Source organism: Tigriopus californicus, chromosome 6 (genome assembly GCF_007210705.1).
Source record: "Tigriopus californicus strain San Diego chromosome 6, Tcal_SD_v2.1, whole genome shotgun sequence".
NCBI classification, from domain to species: domain Eukaryota; kingdom Metazoa; phylum Arthropoda; class Copepoda; order Harpacticoida; family Harpacticidae; genus Tigriopus; species Tigriopus californicus.
This window is the reverse complement of record NC_081445.1, coordinates 10,276,027-10,298,264: the sequence shown is the minus strand read 5'-3', so window position 1 is coordinate 10,298,264 and position 22,238 is coordinate 10,276,027. Positions and strand designations below refer to the sequence as shown.

General features: G+C 38.2%; 2 protein-coding genes and 1 long non-coding RNA gene across 3 annotated transcripts; 1 reads left to right on the top strand and 2 right to left on the bottom strand.

Moving 5' to 3' along the window:
- Window positions 1-3,056: 3,056 nt before the first annotated feature.
- On the bottom strand, window positions 3,057-3,663 carry LOC131882313 (loricrin-like). Its single transcript, XM_059229417.1, has one exon. The coding sequence runs from the start codon at window positions 3,658-3,660 to the stop codon at window positions 3,094-3,096; it is 567 nt and encodes a 188-aa protein (XP_059085400.1). The 5' UTR covers window positions 3,661-3,663; the 3' UTR covers window positions 3,057-3,093.
- A 5,090-nt stretch (window positions 3,664-8,753) lies between these two features.
- On the bottom strand, window positions 8,754-21,751 carry LOC131882801 (tetratricopeptide repeat protein 37-like). The gene is made up of 5 exons (XM_059230065.1): window positions 21,328-21,751; window positions 19,805-21,214; window positions 14,379-15,352; window positions 13,014-13,208; window positions 8,754-10,159 (listed from the first exon to the last, which is right to left on the bottom strand). The coding sequence occupies exons 1-5, from the start codon at window positions 21,502-21,504 to the stop codon at window positions 8,962-8,964; spliced, it is 3,954 nt and encodes a 1,317-aa protein (XP_059086048.1). The 5' UTR covers window positions 21,505-21,751; the 3' UTR covers window positions 8,754-8,961.
- Window positions 10,116-13,601, top strand: LOC131882806 (uncharacterized). Its single transcript, XR_009373533.1, has 2 exons — window positions 10,116-10,252; window positions 12,786-13,601. It is a non-coding gene; the product is annotated as an uncharacterized LOC131882806 (long non-coding RNA).
- Window positions 21,752-22,238: the final 487 nt, after the last annotated feature.

The window sequence follows — 22,238 nt, the reverse complement described above, 5'->3', positions numbered from 1 at the left end:
AAAGCACATTGAGTTTAAGTTTGATAAGTTCTTTTAAAGTCAATTGGGTGAGCAAATCATATATGGATGAGATTTTGCAAAATATCTCGGATTGGAGTTAAACCTGTCAAGAATTTTGGTGTAGTCCTCCAAGATAATGTGAAGTTGGATGAACATATCCAGTTTAAAGTTGACAAAGGTTTCCAAATGTGTGGTTGGACATTTCAGACGTTTAAGTCCAGGGACAGTATCTCGATGCTAACTCTGTACAAGTTGATTGTTCAGCCACATCTTGAATATGCTTCACCCATTTGGGCTCTACTTAGTGAAGCAGGTTTGCGAAAGGTCAAACAAGTCCAAAGATGTTTCACTAAGAGCATCTTAGGAATGAGAAACTAAAGGGAAACTTAGGGAGAGACTAAAAAAGTTGGGACTGGACACCGTGTAGAGAAGGTACGAAAGGTATTTGATACTGTACGCTTTCAAGAGCATCTACGAGCTTTGTCCCAACCCATGTTTCAGGATCAGTTGCAATAACTGCAGAGGCTTAATGTGCCTTTTGAGAGTATGTTCAAGCCTCAATTAGTTCAAACAATGAAATCCACATCCTTCGTACTTTAAACTCTCACAGAAGCTCAGAACATGAATTTTAACAGTCATGATGGACAAACAACAATTAGCTTGCTTCGTCATAATTGGGTTAAATGAAAATGTTATACTATACATGGAGGCGGGAAATAACGGCAGTAGAATGATTTGATATTTTAGGTAAGAGAGCCCAATGATAATCGTGTTTTTATAGAAAAAGGTTATGAAACATTTTTGTAACACGATGATCCATCTGGCATTCTGAGTTTGTCAGAAAGCGTTGCTGGATGTGCCTCAAGGCTTCAACCTGTGACTCATATTAGATATTGTATCTATTTCACTTGTCTTAATTTTACTCTTTAGCAAGGGTTCTTCATTTCTATCTTATGCAGACGACCAAGAATGTTCTAAGGTGTAAGCAAATCTTGGCAAAATTTCAATTTTTTGGAAATGATCACGGAAATCTATTCCAACAAAGAAATTTAGTAGTTAGTGGCGTCAAGGATGTTGGAAATTGTTACACAAAAAGATGGAACTTTTTCTCAGCACCTTCAACTAAAAGTGATCAAGGCGTTGAAAACTTGCTCGTGGGATAATCGTGCAATACAATTTGAACTGATAAATAAATTATGACTTTCTTATTTCAAATATTCGAGCGCATTTCGAAAACGCTTCACCATTTTGTGACCCTTTGGAATGGGGTCATGTCAAAACAGAAGAAAAAGTGCTGGCCTTCAGAGCATGGAACAACGCCCTCTCTAAATCCTGGGTTGGTACAAAGCTCATGGATGCTTTTGAAGACGTACAGTATCACATACCTTTCGTACCTTCTCTGAACACTGTACAGTCCCAACTTTTTTAGTCTCTCCTAATACGAGAGCTCTCTAATACCTGTGATGTTCCTACTGAAATACCTTAAGGCTTGTTTGACCTTGCGCCTCGTTTTGACTATGCAATAGTTTTGCTAAACAATGTCTCAAAAGATATTTTCTGAACGGCTTGATTGTTCGCTTTTTTGACCAACCTTTCAAAAAAAAACATTCATTCAGGTTGCAAAACTGTTTCAGTACATTGCCAGAGTATTAAATAGGAGACTCATTAGCTCAAAGAAGTGGTGAATTGCTTAATCATTAATGAGTTGCTATGTTCTGTTGCAAAAGCATTCATTGACCCTGGTGCAAGCTGTTTTTGTTCAAAGCAATTTTATTAGTTCCCTAGTGCACTTCACCTTTTTGCATATTGGCTGCCGGTAACGTTTCAATGAGAAATCATACCTGCTAAAAAAGATTCAGTGGAATGGAGGGCTTATAAAGGAAGTGAGTGCTTTTGCCTTTTTTGCCTTTTTCTTACTTTGGTTTTTTAAGCATTGACAACCTTTTATTACGACTCACGGTCATATCAACAGGTTTAAGATATAATAAAGATAGTTGCATTAACAAAGGAGCTAAGTCGAAAATTAAAACATTTTGGCCTTTCATATTTTTATTCATTATTCAATTTAAAAGAATAATCAGCATATAAATGTCTGTCTTGTTTTTCTTTTTCTTTCCTTGTTCTTCCATTTTTGCAGCTTTTTTGTGTGCAGTTTTTCCAATTTCAATTGCACTCTTTAAAGCAGCCCTGATGATCTCACTTCCAGTGATTGACTCCTGTTATTCCCAAAAGACCTTGCAACCTTTGGCAGATTTGTCCAAATCCCATTATTTCTAGCTTTCCATCCAATGTGCACCAATCAAAGTAATCAAAATCCAAAGATATTCCATAGGTACACAACCCAACTCTTTACTTGTCTTGTCTCCTTGATATGATACAATTGGGTAAGACGAGCCAAATCTCGTAATGCACATAACACACTAAATGATGGCGTAGCCCACTTTTCTTTTTGAATTGTATCATAAACTATCTGAAGAGTAATGTCTTGGATTAACAACGATAATGGTGGTTTAACAAACCATTCATTGAATATGAGTCGGTGAGTTGGAGTTGACGTGAGTATATGTCATATAAATTGATATGATTTCATACAACCTAAGTCTGTATCAAAGTTTCATTTTTGATAATCTGACGGTCAAATAAGATTTATCAACCAAATGAGCAATATTCTAAAACATAAAAATTATGTTCAACAATTTCTTGCCTTGTAGAAGCCCCAAAATACTTGAATAAACAAACACATCAACCTAGTCATATCTTCGGTGTGTTTTTGTTACTAATTTTTGCTAAAAATATCAGCAAAAGTTATGACCTTTTATTTTAGAAAAATCAACAGATTTTACTGCCGTTGTAAAATTCGCAGAAAACACATGATACCAATTTTGGCCAACCACAATTGGGCGGTTTTTATAAAGACCAATGGTCTTCGAATGAAACAACCAGTAAAACTTACATCTCATTCCCTTAACTGAATTACGAAAGAGAGTACAAATCATGGCGAAAAAAAGTTTTAGTTTGTGCTTCAATGCCTCACAAGAAAACCATTTATTTCGCACGTTCTCCCAATTTTTGCAAATGTTCTAATAGCCAATTTTAATAGCCTCGCCCATTCCTGTAATTATTGGTGTTGTAATGTCTCCCATATCGTTGACTGCCTCCATATGAAGTTGGCTGGTAATAAGATGATCCGCCACTGGAGTACCTGGAACCTCCAGAGGGAGAAATTCTTCCTCCTTTAGAGTAGCCTCCTCCGCCACTTGAGTAGCCACCTCCACCACTTGAGAGGCTTCCTCTGCCTCCACTTGAGTAGCTTCCTTTGCCTCCACTTGAGTAGCTTCCTTTGCCTCCACTTGAGTAGCTTCCTTTGCCGCCACTTGAGTAGCTTCCTTTGCCGCCACTTGAGTAGCTTCCTCTGCTGCCACTTGAGAAGCCTCCTCCGCCACTTCCAAACCCTCCTCCGCCACTTGAGAAGCCTCCACCACCATATGAGAAGCTTCCTCCACCACTTGAGTAGCCTCCTCCGCCACTTGAGAAGCCTCCTCCGCCACTTGAGTATCCTCCTCTACCACCACTTGAGTGGCCTCTCGAGCGGTATGATCCCCTTGATCCCCCATAACGAGTGCCTCCCCTATCCAACAAGTCACCTCGAGTGGCTGCCATTATGGCGGCATGGGCAAGAGCTAAAGAAAACACAAGAGGCATAAAAATGGCCTAAAACAGGCAAATATTTTCCCTTATAAATACGGGACAGGGTTGTAACTTCACAAGTTCTGATTACTTGAAAACAATTTAAAATGGTCAAGATTTACTTTTTATGAACATCGTCATTTTTGAGGCCATTGTTTTGGACGCACCGTGTAGGATGGTTATCATTGACAAATTTCCAATGTAAGAGATGTCATATGAGGAATCAAATGCGGTATGAAAAAAGCTTGTTTGCCTCATTTTAGGTTTACAGGTATGCAAGTCTCTTACAAATGTTTGCTAATTTAACAATCATATACTTTCCAACTCCAATTCAACCCTCTTATGTTCATTTTTTCTCATATCTCACAGATGGAAAATGCTAATTTTTTTCGGATGTATTAAAATTTGGTTGAAACATCAGTTCAATCAGCTAACAAGCACTATCTAAAAAGGGTGGTCATGGACAACGGTACACTGGACATATTTGACGCCGCCAGATGTACCCCAATAGTATAACGGAAAATTTAGAACCTCCCGTTGAATTGAACTGGTTGAATTGAACCTCCCGACCACAAATTGAAAAAAATCCTTGTCACGTTATCCAAGCCACGCAGATTCACTCGCCAAAGACATTCAAAATTATAGGGATGAACATGACAAGTTTTAGCCTGTAGCTCAAGGATCCTCGTCACCCTTTTTTCCTATGGTTCAAATTCTCACTTGTCCAAGTTGAGGTTAAGCTAAACGGGTGATACAACATGGACGAACAAAGAAATTTGACTTGCGGGAATAAAAATTACGGGTCAGATGAATTCGCGTAAAGTTCCAAAATATATCTGATGTTGGTGGTTGCCAGAAACATCAAAGCATCCTTGGCAGTGAATCAATGGTGTTTTTACCACTACCGAGCGAAAAAGAGCCAACTGTTGTACGGTCCTTGAATTCCATTGTTAATAATCTTGAATTTATAAAAAGTTCAATAAGTGAAAACTGAAGCGTAATGACTGGCAATGATCCACAGTAGCCTCTTTGAAAGGATGGAGGGTGAAAACCGATCCAAGGTAAGGCCTAAATCACCGTTTTAGTCCCGTTTCTTAATGAGATCAAAACCTTCCCAGGTATCCGACGATAATTGGAAAGACCTCCAGTTAAATTGAGACCTCCATGGGGTGGTAGACGAGCCATGTTAAATTTGACGTTTCACTGAATTGCCAACAATATTCAAATCTAGAATTTTAGGGTGAGCTTTCCCTGGCAAAGTATTTTTTGTGAACTAGATATTCCCTCACTATTGCTATAATTTGAAAGATTCTTATTGCATCATAGATTCGTATAATGTTTTTTTTAAAATCAAGTTATGCTATGGCAGGGTTTACTTCATCGGCAAATATTGCCCCTAGTGATACAAGCCATTTTGATCAAATTATCTGATCCTACAAATTGATTGAAATCGGTTTATTTTTATTCATTGGAGTCCATGGTGGTTATAATTTCTGATTCAGTGGTTGCTCCAATGCCAAAACTTATAGTTGTTGTTTTCTCCGCTAAATAAACAGCTTATGTAAAAAGTATCATGCAAGGAGCTCATTGAAGTGTATGAAATCGTTTTAAAATATCATTGTCGAAAACCTCGTCAAACATTTTTATTAGTACTTTCAGTGATGAAGTTACATTAAACTTCATCAATGTCTATTAACCATAACCAAGACAAATGGTCTGATGACCTGAAAATAAATTATTTTCTTTCACATTCATAAACATNGGTTTACTTCATGGGCAAATATTGCCCCTAGTGATACAAGCCATTTTGATCAAATTATCTGATCCAACAAATTGATTGAAATCGGTTTAGTTTTATTTATTGGAGTCCATGGTGGTTATAATTTCTGATTCAGTGGTTGCTCCAATGCCAAAACTTATAGTTGCTGTTTTCTCCGCTAAATAAACAACTTATGTAAAAAGCATCATGCAAGGAGCTCATTGAAGTGTATGAAATCATTTTAAAATATCATTGTCGAAAACCTCGTCAAACATTTTTATTAGTACTTTCAGTTATGAAGTTACATTAAACTTCATCAATGTCTATTAATCCGATGCTTTGCTATTAAAATTTGAAACTTGCGTTTTACAGTAAAATAGATCGAAAAACTATAACCATAACCAAGACAAATGGTCTGATGACCTGAAAATAAATTATTTTCTTTCACATTCATAAACATTACTCTAATAACTAAAACTAGTAAATTGTGACACTAAAAATCTATTCAGGATGTATCTTTGCCGATCAGTTTTTATTAAACATGAAAAAAACTATTCTTGACAGTCATGTCCCAAAGGTTCGTCTACAGTTATTATCAAGTGATATCATTAACTTTTTGTAGCTTTTCTTCATGCTTCAGAAAGACAAAACGTTTGGAAAAGCGTAATATATTTCTTATCAATTGCTATACGATATGATCGGATCTTTTTGCGATCAAATTTGATGCAAAATGCAACGCTTTAAGGGCAATTATTAGAGACGGAAAAAATATGCATTAAAAAAACTACTTTTGATGCCATTAAATATGCATAAAAACTGGTCAAAATATATACTAAAATATGCTTCTTACCCCAAAATATGAACTGCAGTATGCACTTAAAATCCAAATTATTTAATTTCAAATGGAAATAAGACGAAGAGGCAAGCGATTGCAAAATTACGCTTAGCTTACTTCACAAACATCTTTTTGACCTTGTCAATAAACTGATAAAAAAAGAGGACACTTGCAGCGGACCATCTTGGCCTACCTCGTTTTTTTTGGGAGGGAGCCACTGATTTTTCAAGACATTTCATAATCATATTGCAAATTCTTGGTCAAAACCAACTTTATTGTCCTTGGCCCAAAATCCCTTCAAAGTAATGGCGTCACGCACCTTTTTACGGCTCCCAGCCAAATTCTATCAGAGACGGAAGCTGATAATAGAAGACGGAAGCTAATACGGGACTTGATCAATCTGGCCCACCAACTTTACTGCAAAAACTAAGACTTCCATCTGAAAGTCACCACTACCCACGTCTTTTTTGCATTGCCTCTTCACTATTTCCATGTACAGTGAACCAATTCAAGTCAATTTTGTTGTGATATCACGTTCACGTAAACTATTTTATACCTTTTCCAATTTTACTTACTCATTCATTTACCTTTTTGTTCATGATTATATACTCTCGTTGATACGTTTTGCGTTGTGACATGACGAAGAGTTTCAATCAATAATTATTAAACTACATTTGAATTTTCTTACTCCAAAAAAACCAAAACATGCATGAAAATATGCAAAAAACTACGAAATTTGCAATATTGCAAATATGACATAAAATGGATAATGCATATTTTAGCCGTCACTTGTGATTATCTCAGCTCTTTTTAAGCGTTATGCTGTCATTTATCAATCTTTGCACAAGAAGCAGAATTGGGATCTTGTGGTAAAAGTTGTTCAAATCTGCTTTAAATATGTTAAAAGATGCAGGACGTTTTTCAAATGTACAAAAGACATTTTCAACATTCTTCTTTGTGTGTGCAAGAACGAAGCAATCTCTTTTTTACTTTGCAAAATGTATCTCCGTATTAAAAAACAATAAAGCAGAGACTGCAAACAAGTTGCCCTTCAGATCAGGACATTGGGCAACCTTTAGTTTGAACTTACTTGAAACGCCCACGATCAAGCACACGATTGAGAACTTCATGTTTGGAGCCAAAAGATGGAGATGCCCGTTCCTGGTTCTGCTCACCTTTTATATTCACTGTACGGACTTCTACAGGTGAGATCAAAAGTTGTCCAAAGGCTTGTCTTTTCAAAACGAAGCAAATACATTTTTCTGACTAGACCGTCAAAACTCATGACAATCCTTCGACCCTTTTTAACGTAAATCTTTTCAGGTTGCTTGTTTATGTTTGGGCGGTTGTTTGCATTGATCTGTGAATATCAGTATGGTCTGAATAGATAAAGAATTTGAATAAGATGCAAACTTTTACTTGTCGTAGTAGTTTTTGACAAGAACGATGCCTTATGGCTAGGGAGGGGCAAAAAGCGCAAAAGCTCATAAGTGAGCTCTGTTTGAGACAGAATTGCGAAGAGTATTGAAAAAAAAACCGAAAAAAGCTACTAATGACATCTGTGAACTCTTCTTATCAAAATATTGAAAGCCACTCATTTAGCCAATGAATTTGGCAGACAATAGAGAAGCCCATAAAATGAGAGCAACGTATATTTCCTGAACTTAGGAAGCACTTCCAATTTTAGCTAGGCAAGTTTAATACACTGGCAAAAATAATGACCGGTCTTTTCAGTCAAAAGTGGTGCAAAATGCAAAAATGGTCTATTGAAACGGTTTCATTTGGATAAGGAAAGTTTGGTCTAAAATTCTGGATCTCTCAATGCGCTCTTTCATGATCATCTTTGCCCAATGGAGTCCCTTTACGAGACCAAAAGTGGAGTTCTAAAGATAGAATGGCAGAGAAGGCGTCGAAAGTGGGCCCCAAGTCTACTTATTTACTTATCTCTGTCGACCTTTCTTGATGATCCCCGCGTACTCACGGGCCTAAATCCCATTTTCATGCATGGTCAGCATTGCACTTCCCAGATCGACTGGAATCGTCCCGATTGCAAAGGCAGCAGCCTTGAAGGTTTTGCTTGCTGGCCTTCGATTACTTTATCGTCACTAGCGGCAAGGAAACGGGCCATTTCTTACAAAGAATGACACTCCTCACACTCTTTGGAGTGATCAATACCATTAAAAGAATTCATTTGCAGCTATTAGTGCCACTGAGTGCCAAACACTCCTTTGAGTTCATTCTCTGTCTCACGTCTGATTAGACCACGGGGAATTGTTAAGTATCCTAGTCAAAACATTAATCATATACATAATGACGACAAGGCTAAACGTTACGGACAATTACTCTTTTCTTTGGCCTTCAAGGCCGTAAATAATTGTCCTTCCCAAAGTGACCTTCAAGTTCAAGGCTGCGCTAACATCAGTTATGAAACTATGGTGACATTGGAATACAAATATGACGGTGAGACATTACTTTAGGAATGAGGAAGATGACGTGGGTGTTTATTTTCAGTTGAAGGTCTTCTTGCGCACCCAAAAAAGAGGTATAAGGCACATCTTGTTGTTTTATCCTTGTCAGTTCATAAACATGTGGCACGCAATGTGCCAAAACATTATGGTCCACCTTCTCCTCCATGAAGTTGGATCCAAACAGGCTCTCTTTTTATCAGTGGTGGGTCAGTTCATCCAAGAATTGGGTTAAGTTTCCCCAACCAATTTCTCAAGGTCGGCGTTAAACTGTCATCCTCTTGCTCTCGAGAGGAGGCTTTGGCAGCCAAAAACGTTCCCAAATTCTTATCTTTACTCCCTTGTGTCAGCCACAGAAGGCTCCAGGCTCCAATGTCATTTGGAAAGAGATGAACCGCGCGCATTGCTGCTTTTCGGACCTTTTCCTTTTTCAAATTTCCCGGCTCTTCTGACGGTGGCGCTGCTGCCCTTTGATCCAACATCAAAGCCAAGGTGACCAAATTGGAGGAAGTTGCGGCTGAGCTCTGAGACCTCATGTCTAAGGTAGACAGTCCTGCACATTTCTCTGCGCATTTGGCTGCAGATGCATAAATCGTGGAGGAATGGATCAGATGAACGGCCAACGTGAGCCAAAGGCCGGCCAGATGTGGGAAACGATGGACTTGTCGGGCGATTATCATTCTGGCCTCAACCCCGTTGTCGTCGCGTAACAACATAGACACAATAGCTCGAAGGCCCACAATATCCGCAACATACTGAGGCTCGTCCTCATAGGGTTGAGTGGCCTCGATAGCTGATTGAATGAGTTGGACATTCTTCTGCTTGATCCCGAGGACGCAAAGAGCAAAGAGTCCTGGCACAGACGGAGGCTGAAGTTGGCACGATTGAAACAAGAGGGTCTTGGCTCCCTCACCACCTTGAAATTGGTATGCAATCGAGGCCATGGCCGCCAGGACGTGGCTTTTTTCTCCACTATTGACTGCCAAATTGAGAGCCGACTGATAGTTTCCATAGCTCTCCTGGAAATGACCCACTTTATACTGAGCAATGGCCATACCGCACAAGGCAAAGAACGAAGATGGGAGTTGAGAGTAAAATGCGATGGCGCCCAGGAAGTCCTTGCTTTTGAAGCAAACTCGGGCCAAGTTTGTGTGGATTTTCTCCACCCATTCCGGGTTGCCCTGTTCCTGGGCCATTGCCAGAGCTTGTTCCAAGTGAATTCGAGCGGATTTGTAAAGTCGTCCACATTCCAGGAGTATTCCAAGCATGTTCAGAGCACACGGGTCCTTTCGAATGGCCTCGTTGTATCTGGTGAGACAATCGGAGGCCACAGTGACGCCAAACATGTTCTTGATGCAGAAAATGCTTTGAGCATGAGTGGGGCTTGTCGTGTCTTTGAACGACTTCAAGGTCCTGTAAAAGCGAAAAAAAATGAACAATTCTGAACATCGGAAACACGTTGGCCTTTCAATACGAAAAGGTCCATTTCTCGGTGTATCGAAAGAAGTAAGCCGGATGTTTATGGGACCGTGAATTGGTAGGAATGTATGTTCGCAAGGTTACTTGCATTAATGAACAACAGACATTAGGTCTAAAAATACAAACAAATTTACCATATCATCCAATTTATCTTGCCATCAAACATTCAAACAGTACATTGATCAAATGACTAAACAAATTTATCATTTGTCAGCAGGTTTGAGTGAAAGAAAAATTCAGGTAATTTTTGATGGCATTGCTGGCGAAGGATTTGATGTGCCCTTGAACGCCCCTCGTAATGCAAAATCTTTTCTCAAATGCAGATCATCTTGGTGCAAAAGTTGTCACTGAATTTGAATAGGGAGCCCTCTCCCCCTTTTCAAGTTCTTTCCTAACTTATCAAAGGACATTATGTCGCAGTAAAAAAAAGAAACTCAAAACGATCTTTCCACTTTCCTTCTCTATTCAGAACATGGTCCCAAAGACCGCGCCTTCTGCATTCCTGTTGCGTCCAAAGGAAGTGCATTTCTTTCGCTTTTCGCTTCTCAGTTTCTTAATTTGAGTAAGATTGCATAAAGTGCAAGCGAAAACTGATCCGTCATGATCACGTGACAGTATCAATTCCATTATTTACAAAGACATCAAAGTCACCAAGGCTCAATAATAACCCATCATTGAAAAACGTATTGCAACTGTATGCTACCGTATGAAACCTACGTACATCGACTCCCGAAAATGTTACGGAGCGAAAATTCAACACTGAGAAATGAATGCTGGTATAAGGGAAGAAGGAGCATCAAAAATGACCGACGAACTTCTTTTCCATGAATTGACTTTAACTTGGAATACGCAGTATTCACTATGAAAACGCCCCTATTATTCAAGCCCTTAAAAATAGCAAATGTACTATGTAAAAGCATCCCATTCTTGCGTTAACGTGACGCAGTGTTTAAAATGCCCTTTGCTAAAGTTTTGACGGAAGTACCCAAACCCATCGTGGCTTTTTCTAGTTCGCAAAATTATAAGGAATCATTTTGATTTTATTGCTTAATCGAATTCTAGCCCAAGTACAAAACTTACATGCCTAAACGCTTTATGAAAACTATAATTTTCAAAAACCTAATTCATGAAATTGAGAACAGGCTTAGTTAGAACTTACTTAGAAATTATGATCAGATCTACTTAACTGCTTCTTAGTTTTATAGAATTTATTGGCCCAAATTTCATCGTTTTTAGCTCCAAAATGCCCCAGTTATATCTGAACTTAAATTTCCAAAGAGTTGATATAAACTTCCAGTATCACAAAATTTAAAAAAAATAAATCTTCTTTTCGTATAATCTCAAAACAGGTCAAAGTGTTGTGTCATGTCACTTAAAACAATGTAGTAGAGTAAATTTTGAATGTAGGTTTGATCATCATCAAAATTTCAGTTAGTGACACGTTCGCTTGAATTCTAAAGGCTATACACACAAAAAGCAATCTTACAGGTTTGGGCTTTTCTGGAAGACTATTGAAAACCGATGAAACACTGCGTCTTTGAGACTAAATTGTTTTTTGTGAAATTTTCTATGATTAAGTACACTTTATCTGATTTCAATGATTTTGAAATAATTTTGAAAAATTTGTATCTTTCGAGGGTTTTGAGTAACGCTATGCAGCAGATTGAGCTATTTTAGGGCTATGCAATCAAAGGAAAAATACCGTTTTTCCTGTGATAGTGAAAAATCTGTATTATTAATTTGGTACTTTAAGTTCAGATATAACCGGGGCATGTAGCAACCAAAACGATAAAAATTGGGCCATTAAATCCCATAAAACTAAGTAACGGTCTAGCAGATCCAATCATAATTTCCAAGTAAGTGTTAACTAAGCGTGTTTCCAATTTTTATTAATTAGGTTTTTGAAATTTTAGTCCTTAAAATGTTTGTAAGGGTGTTATTTATTATGTGGGCTAGAATTTAATAGAGCAATATAGCCAAAGTCGTTGCATATGATTTTGCGAGCTAGAAAAATGCCAAGGTGTGTTAGGGCATTTCTCCAGAAACTTGATAAGGCTTTTTGACCAATGGTGAAGGGGTTTTCACAAAAAATATTTATCCTACTCAATGGACCAAACACAACAAACTTGATGTAGGTGACATATTCATGGTTGTTTCATATACTTCAAAACATGTTTGCAGTATTTAATAACATTCCTATTTTCCTTCTCTTCCGTTTCTGCTTTGGGTCTTTGGGCCAAGCGTGAAAATGCAACTAATTTTTTACAAAACTGGTTTTTAGGGTTCAAAATTCCTTTTAAGGCTTTGAACCATATTAACAAAGAAACTATCAATTTAATGCAAATAAATTTTAGGACGTTATGCCCAAACACCCGGAGCAAAAAAAGGGATGTGTTTCAGAATGTATTATGTTCTTTTATAAAGAACACATGAAAGCATGCATCACAGACAACAGACCTCTAGGTTTATTTTATTGCAAAATTGCCCCCATTTACGTTCGAGTTTAACTTAGTTGAAGTAAATTTCAGTTCGAATCAAGTGCGATCTTTACTCATTCCAGAAGGCTCCTAATCAGAAGAAACCGGTCCATGTCCTTTGAATTCGAGGTCTGATTTCAGTAAACGGTTTCGTCAACATTTATCTCTTCGACAAATTTCACCCAAGGTTGCTTTGATTCAAAACACGGCAATTGTGATCCTGGGATATAACTCTTTGCCATACGTAGTAGATCCTCGGAGAAACGTAAGTAACTCAATCATGAACGTGAGCCAAAGCAATGACAACTTACTTGCAGACCCAATTAGCATAACCAATGCTCGCCTCTGGCTCATTTCCCAGAAAACAGGCGTGCCTGAATAAGTCCATGGCCTCTGAATCATAACCCGTGGTCTCCGCCAACAATGCTTGTCCAACCCAGCCTCGAAGATAACTTGGATCGTGGTTCTGAGCTTCTTGGAACGATTTGTTGGCGAGTTCGTGTTCCCTAGAAGAAATGGGAACAAATCTAGAGATGAGAGGACGAAGACACATGGGCGCTCATCACAAAACTAGTCTCATGACTAGGGGTGCACCTTTCATGCAAATACACTTTTTGCCACTTTTCTTCATTCAGTGGCATTGTTTGGAGTTTTTTATGGTTTTTTTTCGTACGTTGCATTTCTTAAATGCCACTTTTTGCAAATTAATGCCTCAGACTTGAGGATGAGAGCCTAGCAATTACAGGGGACATTTTGAGAATTTTTTTGGCTGTTCATTGCGCATGGGATACTTATGCATGTTTGATGTTAAAGTGTTCGGAAACTCGTTTGCTTATCATTACACTTTTTTCTTTCATGAAATAAATTTTGAGGGCGATGTTGCCTTTTCAACCCTTGAACTCCTCAGTAGCGATGTATTTCAAACCGAAAAGGTAGCTTTTTAGTTTAAGGGACCTTGATGTAAAACCAAAATCTGTTACAGAAAGAATCAATTTTTACTATCCTTTTACAGTCAAATTCAAAATTAAACAAACCTACATTTTGTGCTTGTTTACCTGTCCCTTAGAGAGCAGTTTTTGGGCTGTTTATTTGCAAGAAAAGTACCTCCCTACTGATGACGAAGACTCGGATCATGGCAAATCATTTCAATAACCGCACTAATAACAATAACAACAACAATGGTAAGAGGATTGTTTACTCATTCTTTTTGAGGTTGGAACAAAATTAATAGTCTCCCTGATGGTCTGTGAGTAGGAGTAGTGGATTTTCAGCAGAGCGTAACGTGTAAGCTATGCACTTGAGAAAGTTACCTTCAGAAGCTTTCAAATGATCGACCAAAAGCTCCCCAAAGATATTTTGGAACCCATTTAGTCAGTCTCATTTTTTCTTCCTTCATCTAAAATTAAATGCTACAGCACAAAAGGTGGAACAGCAAAATCAGCTTAAAAATACAGCCAGTACGTGATATTCCTGGTCACTTAAAAGGACTTATAGATAGGAGCCTACAAATCATGCAAATAGTCTTACAACCCTGAGGGTAACTCTTTGAGCCTTACAAACCTATACCTATTTAAAGACAGGACACCTTAAATTTCAATGTCTACATACATGATCACGGAATATCTAGAGTTACAAGTCATCTATCATGTATTTTTTTTCCTCTCGTGTACACTTACCCTTTCATCAAATAGAGAATCCCAAGATTGGTCCAAGCCATCGCGTTATTTTCCGCCTCGATGGATCTGATGAATGCATGTTGGGCCAAGGCATAATTCTCATCTCTCAAAGCCAGTACACCACACACGTTCCAATGGGAATGACCACTTGGCTCGAGAGTGATGGCTCTCCTAATCGAAATCATCGCCTTCTGTCGGACATCAGGAACCCCTTGGCCCTCCATCTCCGTGGCCTGAGCATCATAATTGACGGCCAAATCATGCCAAACACTCGGATCCTCTCCGTTGATCTGCAGAGCCCTGAGAAAACATTTGGCGCCAAGAGCTAGCACTCCGGTTTTCTCCAATTTATTGGGGCCAGACCCGGCCAAATTGGACGGAATTGAAATTTGGACAATATCTGCTGGCAGACCGCGGATAAGGGTACAGGCCTCTCCTAGGAGTTTCCAGAGACAGGATATATCAGGCCGATGCTTGGCAGCCTTTGTGATGTGAACCAGGGATTCCTGACAATGTGTCACCACAGACCGGTTAATCCCTTCGAGTAAATAATCCTTGGCTTGGGCCAAGAGCGAGTCACCTAGGCCTTTTAAGGCCGGGACATAGTCGGGATGAGTGGCTAGGATCGCTCGGAACGACTCAATGGCAGCCTCATATTCCCCTACAGTGTGCTTGATGGTGCCAATCTGCCAGCGAGCGTATACAGAGGAAGGGATTAGCTTTAGCACTTTGTCATATGATTTTAGGGCTGCCGTGTAAGATCCTCTGGCTTTGTAAGCATCTGCCAGACCTTCCCAGGCATTGGCGTTGGTGGGATCGTGGCGAATGGTCGATTGGAGGTTTAAAATGGCGTTGGTGGGATCATCGAGGGATAGAAAGAGTATTCCGAGCCTCAAAAATGCCCACTGATTCCTACTGGGAGTTGAGCCTTTGGTGACGGAGGTGAGAAATTCAAGGTTACTCTCATCCAATCCCTGGAAGAAAGAATCATTCATTTTACTATTTATAGACATCTGGTTTGACTCACTATATTTGTCAGTAAGTGATTCTCGAATTCGTTTTTGGGTCACATATTATAACAATGTAAAGATAAAGAATAATTCAAATAGTTACATTTGAGACACATTGGGCTTGAGATCCCTAAAACAGTCCCAAAGTATCATTTTAGTAATACGTATTCCGTTTCCTTTGTCGAGCTTTATGCAAATTGTTGATGTCATAAACAAAGTTATAAGCTGCAAAAGTGGTCATTAAAATCATCTTTTTATCGCTTTCGACTCGACTGATGTTGAAAGACACACTCTTACGGATCGAACCTGCGCACTCACCCATCTCTACTAGTTTAAGTGTTCATCTACATGGTTTGAAACAACTCTCTTAAATGCTTCCATCTGGAAAAACGTTTTTGACCAAAAAACGAGCGACAACTTTTCATGCCCTTTGGGTAGCTGTGCTTGTGGCTAGGTTTGTATCTGCAGCACAAATCGTTTAGCTTCTTCAACCACGACAGTAATGGTTATTATGCAAGCCCCGTGCGCACCCTTCTCTCTTATATGTAGATGAACGAGTAAAGAGCGAGTATGACATTAAAAAAGGACCATTTTACTTATGATCAAAGAAGAAATTCTTTTTGAAAATATTCTTTCAATATTTCACGCAATCTTGATTCTACCGTGCAACTAATTTCAGATACTTTTTGTCCCAAAGAAGGCTCATTCTCTAAATAGGCATGATTGTTTGCTCTTAAAAAGGAAACCTTGGAAACCAACTGATTTGCCACCATAGGAGAAAAATAGTGTTGGAGGTTTGAATACAAGTTTTGACCTTTTTGGGTGATCTAAATAAAGAAAAACTCGAAGCTAAACTTGAACTCGAATTTTGAGGAAAAGGCCAATCCTGTTACTGAATTTGAAGGTTCCACAATATGGTTTTTTATTATTCTTTACAATTGACCGTACAGGCTCTAGACTCAGATTCAGTTGAACTTGAATCACGAATTATTCTCTTGTTACATATTCCTGACAACTGAATAATTTACTAAAGGATAAGTTCATGTACTTTTTTATAAATTTCATAGAATATAAGGTTGCTGATGTCAAATGAGTTCCAAAGTAGTTGTGAAAGAGCTACGTACTTGAGTATCACAATTTTGGAGGAATAAATCATGGGTTTCTAAATACTTTCTACTATGTAAAAAATATGTATTCATGACATTATTTGACATAATGACATTATCAATTATTTAGGCATTAATATATCTGCCTACAACTGGCCGTTTTGGGTAGCCACAGCCTTGACAAAAAAACCAATCAGCGTGACTGAAAAATTGTGAGCTTTTGCTTATATATCAAATAGTCAAAATATGTTCCAAATTGATTTCATTCCATTTTCTAATAAAAAATTCTATTGATCCGCAACCTTACTCACTAATTCATTTATTTCGCAGGTCATTAAGTTTTATTATGTTTTCTTTAAACAAAAGTAAAGAATGGAATAGCCAAAAATACTCAATTCATACTTCAGTAGATGAGAAATAACAGGAAAATAGGGAGAAACCGAGGATCTGGAAGTCACAACCCAAAAATGGAGGTGAAAAGAGGATTTCAAAGTTTGGCAAGTCAAGCAGAGGTCAATAGAGGAGCCTCACGGCCTCACGGCCTCACGAGGCCCTGCTATGTCATCACCAAATAACGGATGAATGAATGAATGATGGTCTTAAATAGCCAGGTCCAAGCTCAAGAGGATTTCCATTACAACTCAAGCTGTTGTTTCCTGTTCCAACTTCGGCCCCAGGATGCATTTTCTGGGAAATAAAGTGCATCCATCTACACTCACTTTCCACGTGAGTAAGTCCTTTTTTTAAGGTTCTCAGCCAAGTGAGTTTGAAGCCAAAGTGGTACTTTTTCGTCGCAGATTAGAGTCCGAACTTGTGGTTTTCCTGGCACATCAGTCATTTGGTCCCAAACAGCATCAGTTCTTTGGGTACTTGGGTTGGGTGGTTTGGTTTGGTTGGGGAAACAACTTTTATGAACCAATTTCAACTTTCGGGGGGCTAGAGAGCATCATTAAATGCAGAGGAGTAAGACCCCACTGAGAACCAAATAATTCTTAGTCATTCGAAATGTATCAATAAAATGGATGTCTGCTTTTTATGGCACACGGTGGTACCCACAATACTGATAAAGGTTTTTTGCAAATGCCAAGACTTCTAATAACGATTTTCGTTGTTTTTGAAACAAGAGAAACAACTTTTGTAAAAAATCGTCTTGGATTCTACCTCAGTTTAGAATATTAATCCACTTAAAACCTACAAAGAGATAATATTTTGAAAAGCGTAATCAATAGATGTTGGTAGTAACCTTAGTTGCGTTTCCAACTAAAATTCAATTCAAATCTATGAAGCAAATGAAAAGATATCTCGTTTTCAACGATTGCATTTGCATCAAATTGGACTACAAATTGCTCCAGTTATATCTTAAAGTTATCGCCAAGAGATATAATAAGCCTTTTTCTATGCCTAAAATATAAATGTAAATATTTCACTTTTCTGAAGCAGGTAGAAGAACCTGAATATAGTTTGCAATATAACTTAAAACTTACCTAATGTCAATATTTCACAATTGTGATGCCATACTTGTCAATCGCAACTTTAATCAAGCTTAATCTTGAACTTTGAAAAAATTATATTAACGTTGAACAAAAACATCGCTAGTACAAAGAAATTAATTATTGCAAAAGGTGACAAACTGTCACATGTATCGTTCAAATATTTGTAGTTTTTGGCACTGAAGTAAAATGAAAGGCAATTTCACGTCTTTTATAAGTTTAAAGCGACATTTTTTACTCTTTTTAGCCTTGAAAGAAATCTTGAAGAAAATGGAGAAATATTATTTATTTTCGTGTCATTGAAAAAGACAATCATATTCCTTGGGAATAACTAGAAACATAATTAGGCCATGTTTCGATCTTTTAAGGCGTAAAACGGATACTTTAAGTTCTAATAACTAAGCATGTGCTGAATAGAAGTTTATGAAATTTTACGTCAATACATAACTAAGAGTATGTTTAATACTGATTGACTACGTTTTTAACAATGATACATTTTAATAGCCTTTAAATGATTTAACACACTTATCTGAGCTATTTTCAAACATGTGTATTTCACAAAAGTTTTTCCTTTTGCTTCTTTGCCAAAGAAAAAACATATCTTGATGTTTTGGCATTTAAGCAAACACTTAACCAGAAAATATAATCACCGTGGGCATGCAGGGCTGGGTAGAGTACAAATTGTTGGCCTTTAATAGCGGCTTGACACTCGACGAAGATCAAAAATGATTGTAAACTAATTTTATGCTCGTAATTACCACTGTAGAATAGCAATGGTCTCTGCCTAACTTCAAAACAATATTTTCTGCTTCTGTTCAAAAATACAGAAGCAAACATAAAACATGTGCTTAGCATGAAGACCTTTTTTATTTAAGATAATGGCTAGCATAGAAAGAAATTTGTTAGATGAAATAAGCTTTTAATTGAAGGCTATTGCCCTAGTCCGCATAAGTTGAATTTAGAACCCTCGCAAGACTACGTAAAGCCATTTTTTTCAATTACAATATCAAATAATTTCATCGGCTCTATTTGACTTAAGATGCAATGAAATTCGGAAATAGGAACCTCCAAAAATTACGAAAACATAGCTCTCAATTGTTTTTTCAATTCCTTGAAACATCTGACTATTCAAGTGGATTTCTGCATTAGGTCTCCAAAGAATTCTAAATCCCAAATTATCAGTTTTTGCTTGTTCGAAGAGAAAAGAATATATTTGTAGAAAAAATCCAATTCATTTCCCATAACAGGTTAATACATCCGGATTATGCATCTTGGATTAGTACGTATGACCAAAGCGATTTACTTACTAAGCAAAAAAAAACGGTGTCAGTAAATATGGTGCTTACATGAATAGGGATTGCATCTTTAACCGAAGTCCTCATAGAAAGATTTCACTGTAGTGTAATTTCAGTAATGTGACGGAGTTCAAGAACCATTAAACAAACTGTAAAACGTGAGTTTCATCACCACTATTGAGAATTGTGCTTTTGCTTGTGATTTAGATTTAGTAAAAACAAACAAACAAGATTCAGTGCACAAAGAAACTAAAACTCTGGATTTAGATCCTAGTAAACTCTATAACCAGGGGTCCCACAAAAGGTACACACCCTCCCAAAACTGCGATACTGTTACTTTGATTAGCCCAGTCCTAAGTTTCCTTTTAATTTTACTTCGCCAAACAATTTCCTAGTTATAGCAATGGCTAATTCTTACATGAATTAGTAAAGAATTGACAATAATCTTAGAAAATGTCAATTTCAACAAGAGCAATTCTTTTTCACAATTTGTGTAATCAGAAAAATATAAATATTGTCACTCACTTGCTCTCGGTAGATATCACTAAGTGCAGCACCAGCTTCCTCGGAGTAGGTGTTCAATTGGAAACTCTTTTGATAGCATTTCCTGGCTTTATCCAGGTCACCTTGTTTGCGATAATGGTGTCCAAGGTACAAAAAGGGCACCGCATTGGTTGGATTCAATTTTGCCGCCTTCAAAAAGCGCGCCAAACTTTGGCTACCTTGACCGTTTTCGAATTCAATTTGTCCCAAGAGCATCAACGCTTCGGAATCATCCTCCAAATGGGGCAAACTCTTCAACAGGTCTTGGGCCTTTTCGCAGTTCCCTAAGGACTTGCTAGCCATTGCCTGGAGAAGCAATCTGTCTTGTGAAGGCAGATCCAAGCTCGGATCTTCAAGTTGTGCCGTGATATCTTCGCCAAGAAAGGCTCCAATTTTCAGCCGTTGAACTTGGAGTTCTGCATCCAGGTTGGTCATGTGGTTAATGATATCCTTGGCTTGAATCATCTTATCATGGGAGGATTGGTGATATAGGGCTTGGATTTGGATCTTCTTCAATCTGAGTTCCATCATCAATCTTGTGGATTCTTCTTTGACCTTGGTTAAGTTGTTGAGGGTGATTTCAACTTGCCTTTGCGCATTGGCAAATAACTTGATCTTGATCATGGCATCGCACAAGATGTAAGAGCCGTAGAAATTGGGATTGGGTTTATCTTCGAGCACAGGTGTCAGCACCTTGACACACTCTTTGTAATCCTTTTCACGCCACTTCAAAGCTCCCAAGCTCAATATTCCCAAAGAAGAGGACTCGTTCAGCTCCAAGAGTTTGTCAATGTACACCTGGACTTGTTCCAAGTCCGCGTTGGTAAACTCTAGGGTCCCGGTGACCCATTCAAGGTAGACTTTGCAAATCCATTCATACGGGTAGTTGTACCTCGGGAAGATGACTTGCATTCTTAGTGCAACCGATAAAAGCTCCTCCATGTCTCTTATCTTGTACAAGAGCTTGATGTAGTTCTTCATGGACTCCATATTCTGAATGGTATCTGATTCAGTGATGGTGTCATTCAAGAGGCCCGCCAAGATCTTTGTTTGCTCTTCATTCAGATCAGCCTGTTGATTGAGTAACTTGATCAGATTACTCTTGGCCTCCTTGAGCTTGTTGGATTGGGATTGTTGGAGATTTTGAATCTGTTCTTGGAGCACTTTGATCGCAGAGTCCAAATCTTGATTGGCCAGACACGCTTGCCAATGTTTGGTGGAGAAGTCATAGTATTTGACACGATCGTCAGCCTCCAAATAGAGATGAGACAGACTATCCAAGGCAACAACTTTGTCCTTGAGGAACTCGTTGGGTGACTTCTCGTAGAACGTGACTAAACCTTGCCAAGCTGTCAATTGTTTGGCATCCTTGGCAATGGCTTTTTCATACGCCTGAAAGAGAGCAAGAACCAAACTTACAGAATGACCTGCTTAAACATTAAAAGCGGAAACCATAATCATTGCTATCAATATCCTACCGTACCAAGGACATTTCACAGATTTACCTTTTTGGCCAAGTCTCTCTCATTCAATTCCGATTGGCACAGCCCAACAAAGACCCAGGCGAAATAGTTGTCCTTGTCGACATTTAGGGCCCTTTTGCAACATTTCAGAGCACCTTTGTAGTCTTTTTGACCAATTAGGTCCTTGGCCTCTTTTAGTGCATTTTTTACCGCAGACATTCCCAAACCTCAATAGTGCAGCATGAGAGAAAATTCACCAAATCAATTTTTAAACGATCCTTTAATCATGTCTTCTGATTTCCGTCTTTTATGTAGAAAAATAGATTGGACGTGAAAAGAAAACATGCTGATTTCTGAAAAGAGCGGCAACTTTGAATGATTTCGTTTCATCAGCAGAGTTGTTTCGTGAAGAGTAACGGTAGCATTGAGTTTGAAACAATGAATTTACGATGATAGCCATGCATGATGAAGGTAAAAGTAAGGCTTTGTCACACTTGAATAAAGTGCTTCGACTAACTTGAAGGGCATTATTAGCCAATAACAGAGGCATATCGATTTCCTGCTGGAGCAGCACATCTTGCTCATTTAGCACCATATTCGTTGTCATCCTCGAATCGTTTCAGTGATACTTTTGTTCTACATTTCCCCCCCCCAAAAAAAAATAAAATTCAGGCTCAATATAATGATGCTTCAATCAATCTGATGCTAGGCTGGGATATGTAATCGAGTCTTACAACGAAGACTCGAGTCTCAAATGATCTGTAGCCGCTTAAGTAAAGATTCATATTAAAAACTGGATTAATAAAGCTTCCAAATGTTTTATATATAAAAAGCGACTCTCCAGTTGACTTGATAACAAATACTTTAGGGAGTTTCTTCATTTTCGGAGGAAATTGTTCCCTCTCGACCAGAAGGCTAATCTTGGCTCAAAGAATTCCAGCTTGGAACCAAAA